General features: G+C 39.1%; 1 protein-coding gene across 1 annotated transcript in view; it reads right to left on the reverse strand.

Annotated features, from left to right (window-relative positions):
• IQGAP2 (IQ motif containing GTPase activating protein 2) overlaps positions 1 to 14,520 on the reverse strand; it is a 313,423-nt gene that overhangs the window by 125,776 nt on the left and 173,127 nt on the right. The window contains exons 4-5 of the mRNA XM_032157013.2: positions 14,359 to 14,436; positions 9,271 to 9,347 (exon numbers count right to left, since the gene is read on the reverse strand). Coding sequence (XP_032012904.1) covers positions 9,271 to 9,347; positions 14,359 to 14,436 — 155 coding nt within the window. The remainder of the gene's footprint in view (positions 1 to 9,270; positions 9,348 to 14,358; positions 14,437 to 14,520) is intronic.

Raw genomic sequence — 14,520 nt, forward strand, 5'->3', positions numbered from 1 at the left:
TCTGCATGTCAGGAGCCAGCATTAAGAAGCTGTAGAGAGCAATGGAACTGATGCCAGGAGGGAACCAGTTGTCTTTCCTTCTCAGACTGGGGACTCTCTGTCCCTTCTTGAGGTCATTAGCTGTCTTGGGTACTGGCATGCTATCCTGCTATCAGCATCTACACTTGCTGCTTTAGGGAAGGGCCATACAGTTCTGCTGGTCTCAGCCTGACGACCGCTCACTTTGAGGCTCTTCTTTTCCTTGCTGTCCCCTTTGCTTGGAGCAAACCTCCTACCTCTGCTGCATCCCCCAGCGTTTTGTGGGCTGTGATCTTCTCCCAGTTTGTTTCTCAGTCAATCGAATTCTGTCTGTTTACTTCATGTTAGGAGTTGTTCAAATTTCTGGTTAGTAGATGGCATTTTTATTGCAAACGTATTTTTAAAAAGTTATTACTGTAGTTAATTTCATGTCAGTTTTGGAAAGGGGATAAGAAAGCTGTGCTCAATGATCTTGATGCAACTGTTTTCACATTATGCTCTGTTTATCCATTCATTCATTTAATTACTATTTATGGAACAGCTCCTATATAAAAATATTTTTCTCGGCTGGGCACAGTGGCTCACGTCTGTAATCCCAGCACTTTGGGAGGCCAAGGCAGGCCGATCATTTGAGGTCAGGAGTTGGAGACCAGCCTGGTCGACATGGTGAAACCCTGTCTCTACTAAAAATACAAAAATTATCTGGGCACGGTGGCACACGTCTGTAATCCCAGCTACTAGGGAGGCTGAGGCAGGAGAATTGCTTGAACCAGGGAGACAGAGGTTGTAGTGAGCCAAGATTGTGCCACTGCACTCCAGCCTGGATGACAGAGTGAGACTCCATCTCAAAAAACACAACAAGGCCAGGTGCGGTGGCTCACGCCTGTAATCTCAGCACTTTGGGAGGCTGAGGCGGGCAGATCAGGAGGTCAGGAGATCGAGACCATCCTGGCTAACCTGGTGAAAGCCTGTCTCTACTAAAAATACAAAAAATTAGCCGGGCGTGGTGGCAGGTACCTGTAGTCCCAGCTACTCGGGAGGCTGAGGCAGGAGAATGGTGTGAACCCAGGAGGCGGAGCTTGCAGTGAGCCGAGATGGCGCCACTGCACTCCCGCCTGGGCGACAGAGCGAGACTCTGTCTCAAAAAAAAAAAAAAAAAATTTTCTCTACCATGCTATCCCTAAATTAAGGTACTTAGGCCACCACAAAATATAGGTTTGATGATAACAAGAATTAAAATGTTTATACTAAACTGTTAATTTTCCCCTTTGATGACAAAGAAGTTAGATAGCTATTTCCAATTACACTTTTTATTTCTCCATTGTACAATGTAATATTAATATAAATCTTAGAATAAACAAACATCCTGGCTTAAGTAAAAGTTGCCACAAGGTGGTGCTGAGAAGTTAGCTTTCTGAAGATGGACGAATCTTTGTTTTAAATTTAAGTCTGATATTTTCTTAAGCTAATATTGATCAGGTAAAGATCTCATTTGCATATATCAAAAATCTCATTTACTAAAAAATTAAAAAATATATTGTATAGTTTCTGTTTAGCCTCAATTTTCAACTTTTTTTTTTTTTTTTTTTTTTTAATCATTGATGTTGAGGTTTAAACTGTTAGCTTTGGAAAGATCACTTTTCATGGTGTGGGCGTTTTACACCTAATCTCTGTGTGGGAGGTGCTAAACGGGCAAATGTTTATCAGGAAACTGTGTTTACCCAGTATTCCCATGCCGAAACGAAACAGCAATAGCAAACTACTCCTTCCCAAGCATTTAAATTCAAATGAGCCTGCTCATTACCTGAAGTATATAGGAAATCAAGTCTTAATCTAAAAAACAAAAAAGCTCATTGAATAGAAAAAAATGCCAATCTCATGTAGCTCTTCAACAGCTAATTTATTATGTACTGTTTGGTACCTAACAGCCAAGACAAAGGGCTGAGAGCATTCCAAAGGAAGTCGTGGAATTAATGTCACCTTTGCTTCTCATGTCTAAGAGAGCACTTTTTGTGAGGCAGCAAGCCTCCTACCACACCAAAAGCTACAGCACACCTGTGCAGCTGAGTGAGGCCAGCAACGGAGGGGTTGCCCAGAGGTAGCTACTGACTCATTGACCCATGTGCTCCTACTTGTACAAATAATACCACTTAAAGTCCAGGAAGCAATAAAGAAAGTTTTAAAAAATACCATTTAGTGTATATCATGAAAGTAGTATATAGTAGTAGTAGTAGTTGTTATCTACTGAACCAAATTTTTCCATCTTAGTCACATACATCACTGCCAATATCACATGGTATTAGTTTTTTCTACCACTTTCAAGATAAAACTAGTGGTATTAGTTTTTTCTACTACTTTCAAGAGATACACTAAAAGGTACTATAGTAATGAAATGCAAACTTAAAAGGCAGGAGCTAAATTTATTTCAGCTTTCTTGGATCACATTATGTGTAGCTCATTTTGTACCATAACATGTGGGATGAATGTTTGTATATCAAAGCCTCATGGTAGAGCAGAAAGACCACAGGACTAGAATCCAGAAGCGCTGAATCTTGGCCCCAAAACTGGTAAAACCTCAATGTGTGACTAAGAGCAAGTCACGTAACCCAAGCTTTCAGTTCCCTTATCTGTGAAATGAATGACTTAGACTACAATAACTTCCCAAGGCCCTTCCCGTTCTCAAGTTCCATGATTCTTCATTTAAAACATGTTAAATATAATAGCTGAGAGGCCTGTGCTGAAGTTCAAGTCTGATACCAGTGTTCTTTTAATTTTCTTAGAAGTAGGGAAATAATTGACTTCTTTTGAAGCCAATTTTTTTGGCTGGCTGAATTCATAATAGCACAGGTTCAGTTCTCACACATCCTGGTTTTTACTAACTGTGTGACCTTCGGCAGCCTCTCTGTGCCTCAACTGCCTTGGTAATAAAATAGGAGTAATAATAGTGACCACTGCACAGATATGTTATGAAAATAAAATGAGACTATACCAGTACAGTATTTTGTGCAGTGCCAGGCACATAGTTAAAAGCTCCATTTGTGTTAGCCTTTGTTCTTACTATTCTTTGTTAAATAAATGTGTCCTTTGTATACAAACGCTTATTGATAACCTATCAAAGTGGTTTTCTTACTTTTTCCAATGCCAAGAATCTCTATTTCCCCACACAGGCTCCATATTTGAAATAGTTTTATTTACTGAACCAAATGTTTCCATCTTAGTCACATATATCACTGCCAATATCATATCAAAATCCAGGGTTCCATACCTAATTTTCAGCCCCAAACCAAAGGAATCCTGAGGTAGCCTTATCATAGGGAAATTAGTTCAGTTAAACCTCCTGAAGAGTTAAATATACAAACTCCAGAGACTTTAACTTGGAATCAATAGCATGTAAGCTGTATGAAGTAACAAGATGTGGTTCATAGAGCTCAGAATTTAGGAAGATAGAAAGGCATAACCACCATAATAATTTAGGACAGAAAGAGGAGGAAAGGGAAGGGAATGGTTCAGAGCACAGAGAGAATTCTGAACAAGGAAGGACTTGAAAGAAATAAGCAGGTGCAACTGCCTCCCTCACCTTACTCCCAAATACTGCCATCTCCAGATATCCCTCCTGAGAACCTAGGATTAGAGCCTGTCCTTTGGGCTAAGAAACTGTCTTTAGAAATCTTATTTATAAATGCAAATATGTTCACTGTTAGAGATATAATCAATCTGATATAAGGGTTCAATCAGTTTCTTAGGGAAGGAAAGGGTTCTAAGGGAACAGAGTGTTAAGACAAAGAAAGTTATGCATTAATGCCTGAGGAGCAGGTTCAAAGGCCACCTGGTAAGCAAGACAGCCACCTGGCTGTGTGGGAGCTGGCTAGACAAACTCTCCTCCACAAAGCTGCCAGAGTACCTGGATGGCTGGTGAACCAGAAGTGGGTCTGCCAGAGCCATGGCATCACCATTGCACCTGAAAACATGGCTGCTGTGACATAGCTACAGTATCAGCAGCAGGAAGGGTAATCCTATCACAGAGGAGAGGCAGACATAGCTTCAGTTTGTGGCTGCCCATGTAGAAGAATCTCAATGGTCAAATGAACTAGACAGCAAGAAAAGCAGAATCCAGTAAGCTAATAAGGTTAAACTTGAAAAATCAATATAAACACATGACATTTGAGAGGAATCCCTAGAGAGTGGTGGTGTCACATCTCAAAGCAGAAATAATCAGGATAGGACTGGAACATCCTGTTGTGAACACAAGTAAGGCTATTTCAAAGAATGTCAGGGACAGTGCTAGAAGGACAAGGAAGTGGGCCAGAAAGAGCTCAGACTGACCAAGCTGAAACAATCTGGCTCATCAAAAAGAAAGAGATATTAATCTTGGTTAAATCTGAGAAAGGCCACAGGTTCAAAACAATAATCAAGAGAATAATAATATACAGTGTCCAAAAAGGAAGTTGTAATAAAAAAAAGAGATAAATAGTGATGTGTATTTCTAGTGACCTTAACAAGTTGGGAAGTATTATTAAAACACAAGTACTTTGTTTCTTCTATATCTGTTTTTTGTTTGTTTTGTTTTGTTTGTTTGTTTTTTTTGTTCTTTGAGACAGAGTCTTGCTCTGTTGCCCAGGCTGGAGTGCAGTGGCGCAATCTTGGCTCATTGTGACCTCCGCCTCCTGGGTCTATTCTCCTGCCTCAGCCTCCCGAGTAGCTGGGACTACAGGCGTGTGCAACCATGCTTTTTTTCTTTTTTTTTAAATTGAGATGGAGTCTCCCTCTGTTGCCCAGGCTAGAGTGCAGTGGCACAGTCTCGGCTCACTGCAACTTCCGCCTCCCAGGTTCAAGCGATTCTCCTGCCTCAGCCTCCTGAGTAACTGTGATTATAGGCACCTGCCACCACACTTGTCTAATTTTTGTATTTTTGGTAGAGATGAGGTTTCACCATCATGGCCAGTCTGATCTTAAACTCCTGACCTCACATAATCCGCCTGCCTTGGCATCCCAAAGTGCTGGGATTACAGGCATGAGCCACAACACCTGGCCTATATTTGTTTATATATAGATATTTTTATACTATTTATACTACATGAAAGAATAAAGACCAAGAAATTTGAGTAAACTAAATAGTCCCAGAAAACAAAAGAAGTGCCCCAAGATAAGGAAGAACCAAGGAGCATAGGTGGTGACAGAAACACCGGGTAGAAAGAGGGTCCAGCTCTGGTGGTCACATCCACTAAGTGGAGGCAGGACTAGAAACATGATCTGAGATGATAAATCAGCCCAAAAGCCTAAGGATCACTGGGTACAGTCAATCCCTTGTCTCCCAGGGGATGAAAACCTCTAGAAGGCCCAACTAATTTAAAAAAAAAAAACTATTTAAAAAGCATACATAAGCTTTTAATAAAGTTAATGGATCAGGCCAATACATCATTCTGACAGGACAATGGATTATACAATGCTGGTCAAGTGAGACTTAAGAAAGTAAATTATTTCAGGGTAATGGGGAAGGGGGGCAGGGGCGGGGACCAGATTGTAAATAAATTACCTACCTGGAAGCCAGGTACTTAAATGAGGTCTGATTTTTTTTTTTTTTTTTTAAACAAGGAAAGTTTAGCCTGATGCCTGTGGCCAGGGTCTGACTTGCTATGGGAGAAGAACCCAAAGTTGAGCCATGTTCTGACTCACAAATGATCCATCTGAAACCCAGATCTGTAATCATGGCAGGTTTGAAGGGGTATTCTTTTGTTTCTGGTGCCATGGAGATTATGTCAGTTCTGGGTAGGTATCAAAATTATATAATAGCCAAGGACAACTCAAAACTAGTTATAAATAATAAACAAAATGAGTGAAACTTGTAGTATGGGTCTTACAGAATAGGTTCCAGTGTAGTAAGTTTGTAATAACGTACCTGGGCATTTCACCTGCTCTTTAAGGTATCTCAAGTACTCAAAACATTAGTTCTACTAAATTATTTCAATTCTTTCAAGGAATTCACTTGTATGACTGTTTAAACAAATAACAGTTGTTTAATATCATTTTATAAATCTTTAATAAGGTAGGCACTAAACAACATGTCAAAAAAGTGTTCTTATCCTTGCATAAAAGGCCTCCAGATATTTTTAAAAAATTAGTATAGTAAGTAGTTAGCAAGGCTCTCACTCTTAAACTGGTTCCTTTTCAAGGCGGAGGCTTTATAACATTCCAAAAGAAGCCACAAAAGTAAAACATGCCATACGCAGTATGCACTTTAAGTTCAAAGATATCAAAATAGTTACAGGGGTTTTTACTTGGTGTTGAGATAGTGGGTATTTTAGCTTTTTCTTTAACATTCTTCCTGAATTTTCCAATTTTTTCCACAATGAGCATACATTACTTTTGAAAAAAATGAGAAAAAGACAAACATTTCTTTAGAAAAAGAATGATGTGGCCGGGCGTGGTGGCTGATGCCTGTAATCCCAGCACTCTGGGAAGCCGAGGCAGGCAGATCACGAGGTCAAGAGATCGAGACCATCCTGGCCAACATGGTGAAACCCCATCTCTACTAAAAATACAAAAAATTAGCTGGGCATGGTAGTGCGTGCCTGTAGTCCCAGCTACTCAGGAGGCTGAGGCAGGAGAATCACCTGAACCCGGGAGGTGGAGGTTGCAGTGAGCTGAGATTGTACCACTGCACTCCAGCCTGGTGACAGAGTGAGATTCCATCTCAAACAAAAAAAAAGATGCCATCCACCACTAAGGTGAGTCTGTCTACATTAGGTGAAGCTTGAGAATTTCCTCCCTTTGCTGCTGTGGTAATGTTCATGGAGTCTGGCTTGAGAACACCAAGCTAAACTGACACAGGGATTGGTGAGTGGTAGGACACGAGACTGGGATCAGAAATAAAATGAAAAGGTGAGGGGCAGGCAGGAAAAGGGGAACACAGATACAAACAGGAAGCAAGGGTAAGCACCCAGGAGAAGTTAGGTTGTTAAGCCCAAATCAAGATGACAGGGAATAGGAGACAAGTTTGGTCAGGGCTAAGAGCTAACTTTTTAGATCAAGTCAGGCCCACAGGCTGGGGCAGGAAGAAGGCAGCGCCTGGCAAGCTTAACTTCCTAGAGGAAACTTCCTTGCTGGCTTCTGAGCTATAATCAGAATCTCTGACCTGCCTAATTACTCTACCAGGTAATGACAACTCTCAAATACAGCAGCAGTGCTGTATTTGCAGCCAGGACATAAAAGCTGAAGACATGTTAGTTCATTTCCATCATCATTTCTAACTATGCAGCAAGAGTATTTATCAAACCCACTGTATTTACTAGAGGATTGTTCCTCAGCTTCCAAATGTGTCTTGCACAACAAAGTCACTCCTTTGAGTGACTGACTGCATTTTAAATCATAGCAGGAACAAATTTTGGTGGAAAAAGCTTCAGATACACTTGGGACTTCTCGGTTCCATAGTGAGAGGCAGCTATACAATAATTTAGAACAAAGAAAAGTGAGGAGAATGCTATTTACTAAATAAATATTGCTTTTGAAGATAAAATATCCTACTTAAGATCAGATCTGGTGAATGACATGACCCAACAGGAATCCCCTCCAGGGTGAGTATAAGTAATGGAGATGTCTATGATGAGTAACTGAAAAACACAGTCCTGGAAAATAGCACATCAATATTTGTATACAATTGGCAATAATAAACAAAAAGTTATTTTTTCTTTGTTTACCAAGCTATTCAAGCCATTGTTAAAACCATGGCAAATACACATGTAAGTCTAAGTGCAGCTCTATATAGCTCCTTTAGGAGAACCGTGATATCACCAGAAAGGAACTTAGCATACCATTTCTTTATAAGCTCCTTAACATGAATGTCCCAGTTGTCTATTTCAGAAAATCAATTGAAACTTATACAAGACAGCCCATGAGCATGCGACAGAACTAGAGATTAGCACTATGATGCACACATGTAGCAATGGCATTAACTAGTCATGGCTGGCTTAGCAGGTCACAGACCCAGTACTAACTATAGTGTTAAGTGATCATTCTAAGATCTGAAAAATACTTAATAGAGAATACTGGGCAACACAAGTTGAAAATATTCCTCAACATAAGCACTTTTGCACAAGGAGCTTTTAGAAAACCTGTGGCATAATGATACTCTCGCCACATCTGAGAAGGCACCATGAAGTAGGTTTGTTTTTATTGTTGTTGTTTTTTTTTTAACCAGTTGTTCTAAGTTATTAGAATTAAAAAAAAGTCATAGCAAAGGCACCTACACTTGGTCTATATTTCTAGCAACTGTCATCTTCCAAAGCAATCCCATAAGTACTGACTGGGGGAAAAATCAAATTATATGACATAATCAAATTTCTTCTCTAGAAAGCCAACACCACCATGAATTATTGTAGAAGCATTTTCCTTTGGAGAGGAAAAGAGCCAGGAAGAAGTCAACATAAACCTCTAGGCAGAGTACTCTGCCAGGAAAATGACTTCTAGTGATGAAAACACAAGGCAGATGTTCTAAAAGTGATTTAAAATTTAATCAGACACGAAGTCTTCCAAAACCATTACCTGTGTACACTCAAGACAACAGACACAAACTGGATTTTTAGAATAATCTTTGTTACCATCTAAAAATCACATTTCTTCCAGGCCAATAAGATAAAATGTAATCTGTGAACTAGCAGAATTTCAGCATTTTCAAAAATTAAGTTATTGAACAATTGCTTTAAAATCATGAATGTGTCTTGATTTGACTAATTTACACCAACTACTATGTTTCTTCTTTATCCTTAGGGTACAAATTCTATTGAACAGAAGATCAAAAGAAACCATTCTTACCATAATATTTTCTTAATCTGTAAAAATTGAATTATAATTTTAACTCATTAAACCAAAATTATAATGACTATTAAAGCTGCTCATTTGATATATCTGCATTATATATGTAAACTAGGTCATAACTCAATAATATAGTAGTACATTACAATTGGATTTCTAGAAGTTTCAACCAAAATTTTCTCTTTATTATACTTAATGGTTTTCATTCATTTTCTGGTTTTCTATTTTGAGTTAGATTTAAAAATCAGAAAAACATTTTTCAAGTTCAAGAATTGCTTACATGTGACCATTATTTTAATTTTGTACCAGCAAATCCAAAACAATGGAATCTAATAAAAAGTTCTTCAAACTATTAAAGTAACTTAAAACCTCTTTTAAAATTGAAATTTTAGTTTTATTTAAATCTACTTCTTAGAGCATCTTTTAGCTGCATTTTCCCCCTACCTCAGTGCGTGAATGCAATATATCATTCTTGGTATGTTTTTCCGATCATAGACATCTGTTGTTTCTGGATAAAATATCTGGAAAACAAAAGAAACAATATTTATTATATGTTTTGCTTCTCACAAGTATTTTAACTTCCCAAAATGATCCTATTTTGATTGTCCTTGCTATCCTATAATCATTTAAATATAGAGGAACCTCTCTGCCATTGCTTCATCTTGCTGTAGAGAGCGACCAGTCACCATATCTGGACCCCTGCCTGACAGCACGTCTCTTAGTGGTCCACAGGAGGATGGTGGGGTCCCCAGCCAGCTACTCCAAGAAGGCTGTGTCCACAGTGCTAGTGGCAGTGTTTCATTTCATAGGGCATATGAGCACGTGTGGGCTCTGCCTCCTGTAGCCTTCACACTCCTGTGACTTCCCAGAGGTCCCATGGGCCTGAGAAGGGTGTCCTTGTTCTTAGCCACTTTATTGCATTGTTAAAAACTTGGCATATGTGCTCTGTACACATGTATACATGTATATACAACACACACACATTTTAAAAAATCTGTTTAAAGTAAGACATTTTCACCAAATAAAATCTGGAAAGTGTATAAGGTATGAAGGAAAAACATCTATGACCCCACCTCCTAGATTGTCACTATTAGCAATTTTGTCCCTATTTTTCTTCTGGTCTTTTTTTCTGTATGTCTCTGATTTTTTTAGGTTTATGTGTGCATGTGAAAACAAAATTGTACTTAGTGTAAACCTGTTTAAAACACTTAACAGAACATAACTATTTCCCATCCCCTTCATTATTCTATAAGATTATTTTTAATAGATGGATATGATTCTTTTATATTTTTGAGCCCTAGCTTAGCCAGTTAATCCATGGTTGAACATTTGTTTTGCTTCTAATTTTTCCCTATTATAAGCCACTGCAATGAATATTTCTGTATTTTCTGAGCATCTGATTATTTTGGATAATCATCTAAATATGAAATTACTAGACTGAAAGGTCTGAACATCAAAGTTTTGAATACACCTTCACACTCTTTTCCTTTTTCTAATGTTTTATTTTAGGTTTGGGGTACATGTGAAGGTTTGTTACATAGGTAAATGTGTGTCACGGGGGGTTATCCTACATACTATTTCTTACTCTTTTTCTTAAACTTGAAACTAATAGCCTGATAAGAAACAGATTTCAGACCAGGTGCAGTGGCTCACGCCTGTAATCCCAACACTTTGGGAGGCTGAGGTGGGCGGATCACCTGAGGTCAGGAGTTCAAAACCAGCCTGGCCAACATTAGCCAGGCGTGGTGGTGCATGCCTGTAATCCCAGCTACTTGGGAGGCTGAGGCAGGAGAATTGCTTGAACCCAGGAGGTGGAGGTTGCAGTAAGCCAAGCACGCGCCACTGCATTCCAGCCTGGGTGACAAAAACAAAACTTCATCTCAAAACAAAAAAACGAACAAACAAATCAACAAAAGAAACAGATTTCAGAGTGAGGCACCAAACTTCTCTGTTCCTAAGCACACACAAAAAATAATTAAGCTTGAGGCTTTTAAAATTAAGATAATCATTTAGACATTATTTAAGTAAATATTTTATAAAAACTGACATCAAAAACTAAAATCATGCATCATATGGTAGTACTTGATACTCAAGTGCAATTTCCTATTGGTCATTGAGAAAAGCTGAGAAAAGAAAGAAGCAAAGTTTCTTGAGCTACAAAATATATAATTACTAAGTACTTAAAGAAATGGCAGTAGCCTAAGAAATTTAAAAAGGCTTTCCAACTTTCCTTTAATGCATTTGCTACTAAAATGTCAATGAGAAGAGGATCCCTAAATTCAGAAGAGTATTAGCTGGGCATGGTGGTGCTTTGGAAGGCAGAGGCAGGTAGATCACCTGAGGTCAGGAGTTCAAGACCAGCCTGACCAACATGGTGAAACCTCGTCTCTACTAAAAATTAAAAAAAAAAAAAAAATAGCTGGGCATGGTGGAGCACACCTATAGTCCCAGCTATTTGGGTGGCTGAGGCAGAAGAATCACTTGAACCCAGGAGGCGAAAATTGCAGTGAGTCGAGATGGCACCACTGCAGTCCAGCCTGGGCGACAGAGCGAGACTCCGTCTCAAAAAACAACAAAAAAGAGTATTACCGGTTTAAAGTTCTCTATGTAAGCAGAGAATAACTACAATTGCCTCTTCCCTTTTCTTTAAACAAGAACCTTTTATATTTATATTTCTCCTGGAAAGCGATTATAAATGTCTTCCTTCAGCAAGGAGATGAGATCAATTTACCGTTCACCAGAATGTTTTAGGCAGCATTGTATTTCCGGCACCTAGCATGGTACTGAGCATAGAGTAAGCACTTAATATTGATAAATGAAGGAATACCAGTTAAATATGATACATCAAAGTCAACTCAGTACAGTCTCTTGCCCCTGCAATGCAATATATCAATGACTTTGTAATAAAAACCAATGTTAAAATAAAATCTGCTCTATAACACCACTTGTTTGGCCCTAAATACATACAATTTGAAAAAGTTTTACATCAAATCTATCAAATCCAATGAAATTATCTGAATTTGGTATTGCCTTATACAAAACAATTCTGTTTAAATTCGTTTATTAATCTGTTTATCATCCAGTCTCTAGTTATTAGTTGCTAAATCACAATCCAGAAATATGAATTATGTATTACAGCCAGTTCCTACAAGGAAACAGCATTTAACGTTCTGGGCATTTTAGGAGAAGAGAAAATAGTTTGATTAAAAATGGCAGAACAAAATTTAAACATTGATCAAGATAAAATGAAACTGACCTAAAACAGATATGAGCACAATTATATTAAAAATAGGCATTAATAAATTACATTTAAAGAATCTTCTGTTTCTGTGGTGGTGGGTGTTTTTCATTGCACACCTGGCACAATGGAGGTCTTCATAAGCCAGTAACTTATCCTCTTGACCTCCAGTGAGACCACTCCTAAATAATTTTTTTAAAATAGCTGTATAGACCAGGCATGGTGGCTCATGCCTGTAATCCCAGCAATTTGGGTGGCTGAGGCAGGCAGATCTCCTGAAGTCAGGAGCTCGAGACCAGCCTGGCCAACGTGTGGAAACCCTGTCTCTACTAAAAATACAAAAAATAGCCAGGTGTGGTGGTGCCCACTCGTAACCCCAGCTACTCGGGAGGTTACACTTGATAACTCCGGGGGTTATATTACATACTATTTCTTACTCTTTTTCTTAAACTTGAAACTAACAGCCTGATAAGAAACAGATTTCAGGCCAGGTGCAGTGGCTCATGCCTGTAATCCCAGCACTTTGGGAGGCTGAGGCGGGCGGATCACCTGAGGTCAGGAGTTCAAAACCAGCCTGGCCAACATTAGCCAGGCGTGGTGGTGCATGCCTGTAAGTGATAACCCCCTGAGAATCACTTGAACCTGGGAGGCGGAGGTTGCAGTGAGCCAAGATTGCGCCACCGCACCCCAGCTTGGGTGACAGAGCGAGACTCTGTCTCAAAAAAAAAAAAAAAAAAATAGCTGTACATACTAAGCAACATATAGGAGCAAGCTATTGACCCAGATGGGTCTCAAGGATCATATACAGAGTGGAAACGATGTGACTCAAAGGATACTTGCTATATGATTACACTTATATATTGTGCCCAAAATGCCAAAACTATAGAGATCGAGAACATATTAGTGGTTGCCAGGGAACAGGGCTGGGGGAGGGACGCAATCAGAAGGACCACTCTTCTGTGTGTCTGTGTCTTGATTGTAGTGGTGGTTACACAAATCTATTCATGGGATAAAACTGCACAGAATCACACATACATGCACACACATGCCCACTTACACAAATAAATGCATGTGAAATGGTGAAAACGGAAGAAGGTCTGTAGTCTAGTTTACACTAATACACCAATGTCAATTTAACATGTACTGCAGTTAGATGTCACCACCAGGGGAAAGCTGAATGAAGGATGCACATAGAAGTACTATTTTTACAACTTCCTGTGATTCTATAATTATTTCAAAATAACAAGTTTAAAAAAATAGTTCTACAATTTTTATCAAATGTAATTATTTCCTCATTTCCTCCACTTGCCTAATTCTCTCACAGACTTTAGGATGCCTGCTCTTCAAATTTAACAAGCACTGAATGTTTGCTGAGTTAAATTATATTTAGGAGATCTATTTTAGGAGTAAGAGCTATAACCCTCAGCCTTTATAAGTGATAAAGTGATATTATGATTTATAATAATAATTTATAGGCCGGGCGTGGTAGGCTCATCCCTGCAATCCCAGCACTTTTGGGATACCGTGGCGGACAGATTGCTTGAGGTCAGGAGTCTGAGACCAGCCTGGCCGACAAGGTAAAACCCTGTCTCTACAAAAACAAAAACAAAAACAAAAATTAGCTGGGCATGGGGCAGCTACTTGCCTGTGGTCCCAGCTACTCGGGAGGCAGAGGTAGGAGAATCACTTGAACGTGGGAGGGGGAGGTGGTAGATTAAGCCACTGTACTCCAGACTGGGCGACAGAGACAGACTCTGTCTCGAAATAATAATAACAATAATTTACAAAAAATAAATTTATAATAATTTACAGTAATAAAGTATATACTAATACAATGAGATTTTTTTTTTTTTAATAGAGACAGGGTCTTGCCATGTTGCCCAGGCTGGTCTCAAACTCCTGGCCTCAAGTGATTCTCTCACCTTAGCCTCCCAAAGTGCTGGGATTACAGGCATGAGCCACCACAACTGGCTGAGACTTAGAATCTTTATGTACAAATAGCAACACAAGAAAGGGAGTTGGCTATTTTAGATAGCTCACCTATCTACCAGCTATAGCTTGTTCTGCCTTTATTTTGTACACACTTTTACCTGGCTGCTCTCAATCTGAGCACATCTCTCATTCTGAGTTCTTGCCATATGTTACTTTGGATAGGTCTTTCCGTATTTTTTAGTCCTTACATTTCTCATTTCTACATTAACATAACCCAGTCTCCAAAGTCATTGCTCATAAAGAGGTGTTTGTGTACTACCCCTTTGCCTTTCCAGTTCAGGTTCCAGTGTGTGAAGGCTTACCTTGGGTAGACCAATAGACTCCATCGCTCTTAACCACTGGACGGTATTATCTGTGTGTCGAAAATGAAGGCCGGACTTCTAAAGTGACGATAGGAGGGAAAAAGGGAGAGAAGGAACCACACAAAAAGTGAGTCATTTGCAATAACTTTTTCCATGTGCAGG

This window comes from Hylobates moloch, unplaced genomic scaffold (assembly GCF_009828535.3).
Source record: "Hylobates moloch isolate HMO894 unplaced genomic scaffold, HMol_V3 SCAFFOLD_6, whole genome shotgun sequence".
In the NCBI taxonomy this organism is placed as follows: domain Eukaryota; kingdom Metazoa; phylum Chordata; class Mammalia; order Primates; family Hylobatidae; genus Hylobates; species Hylobates moloch.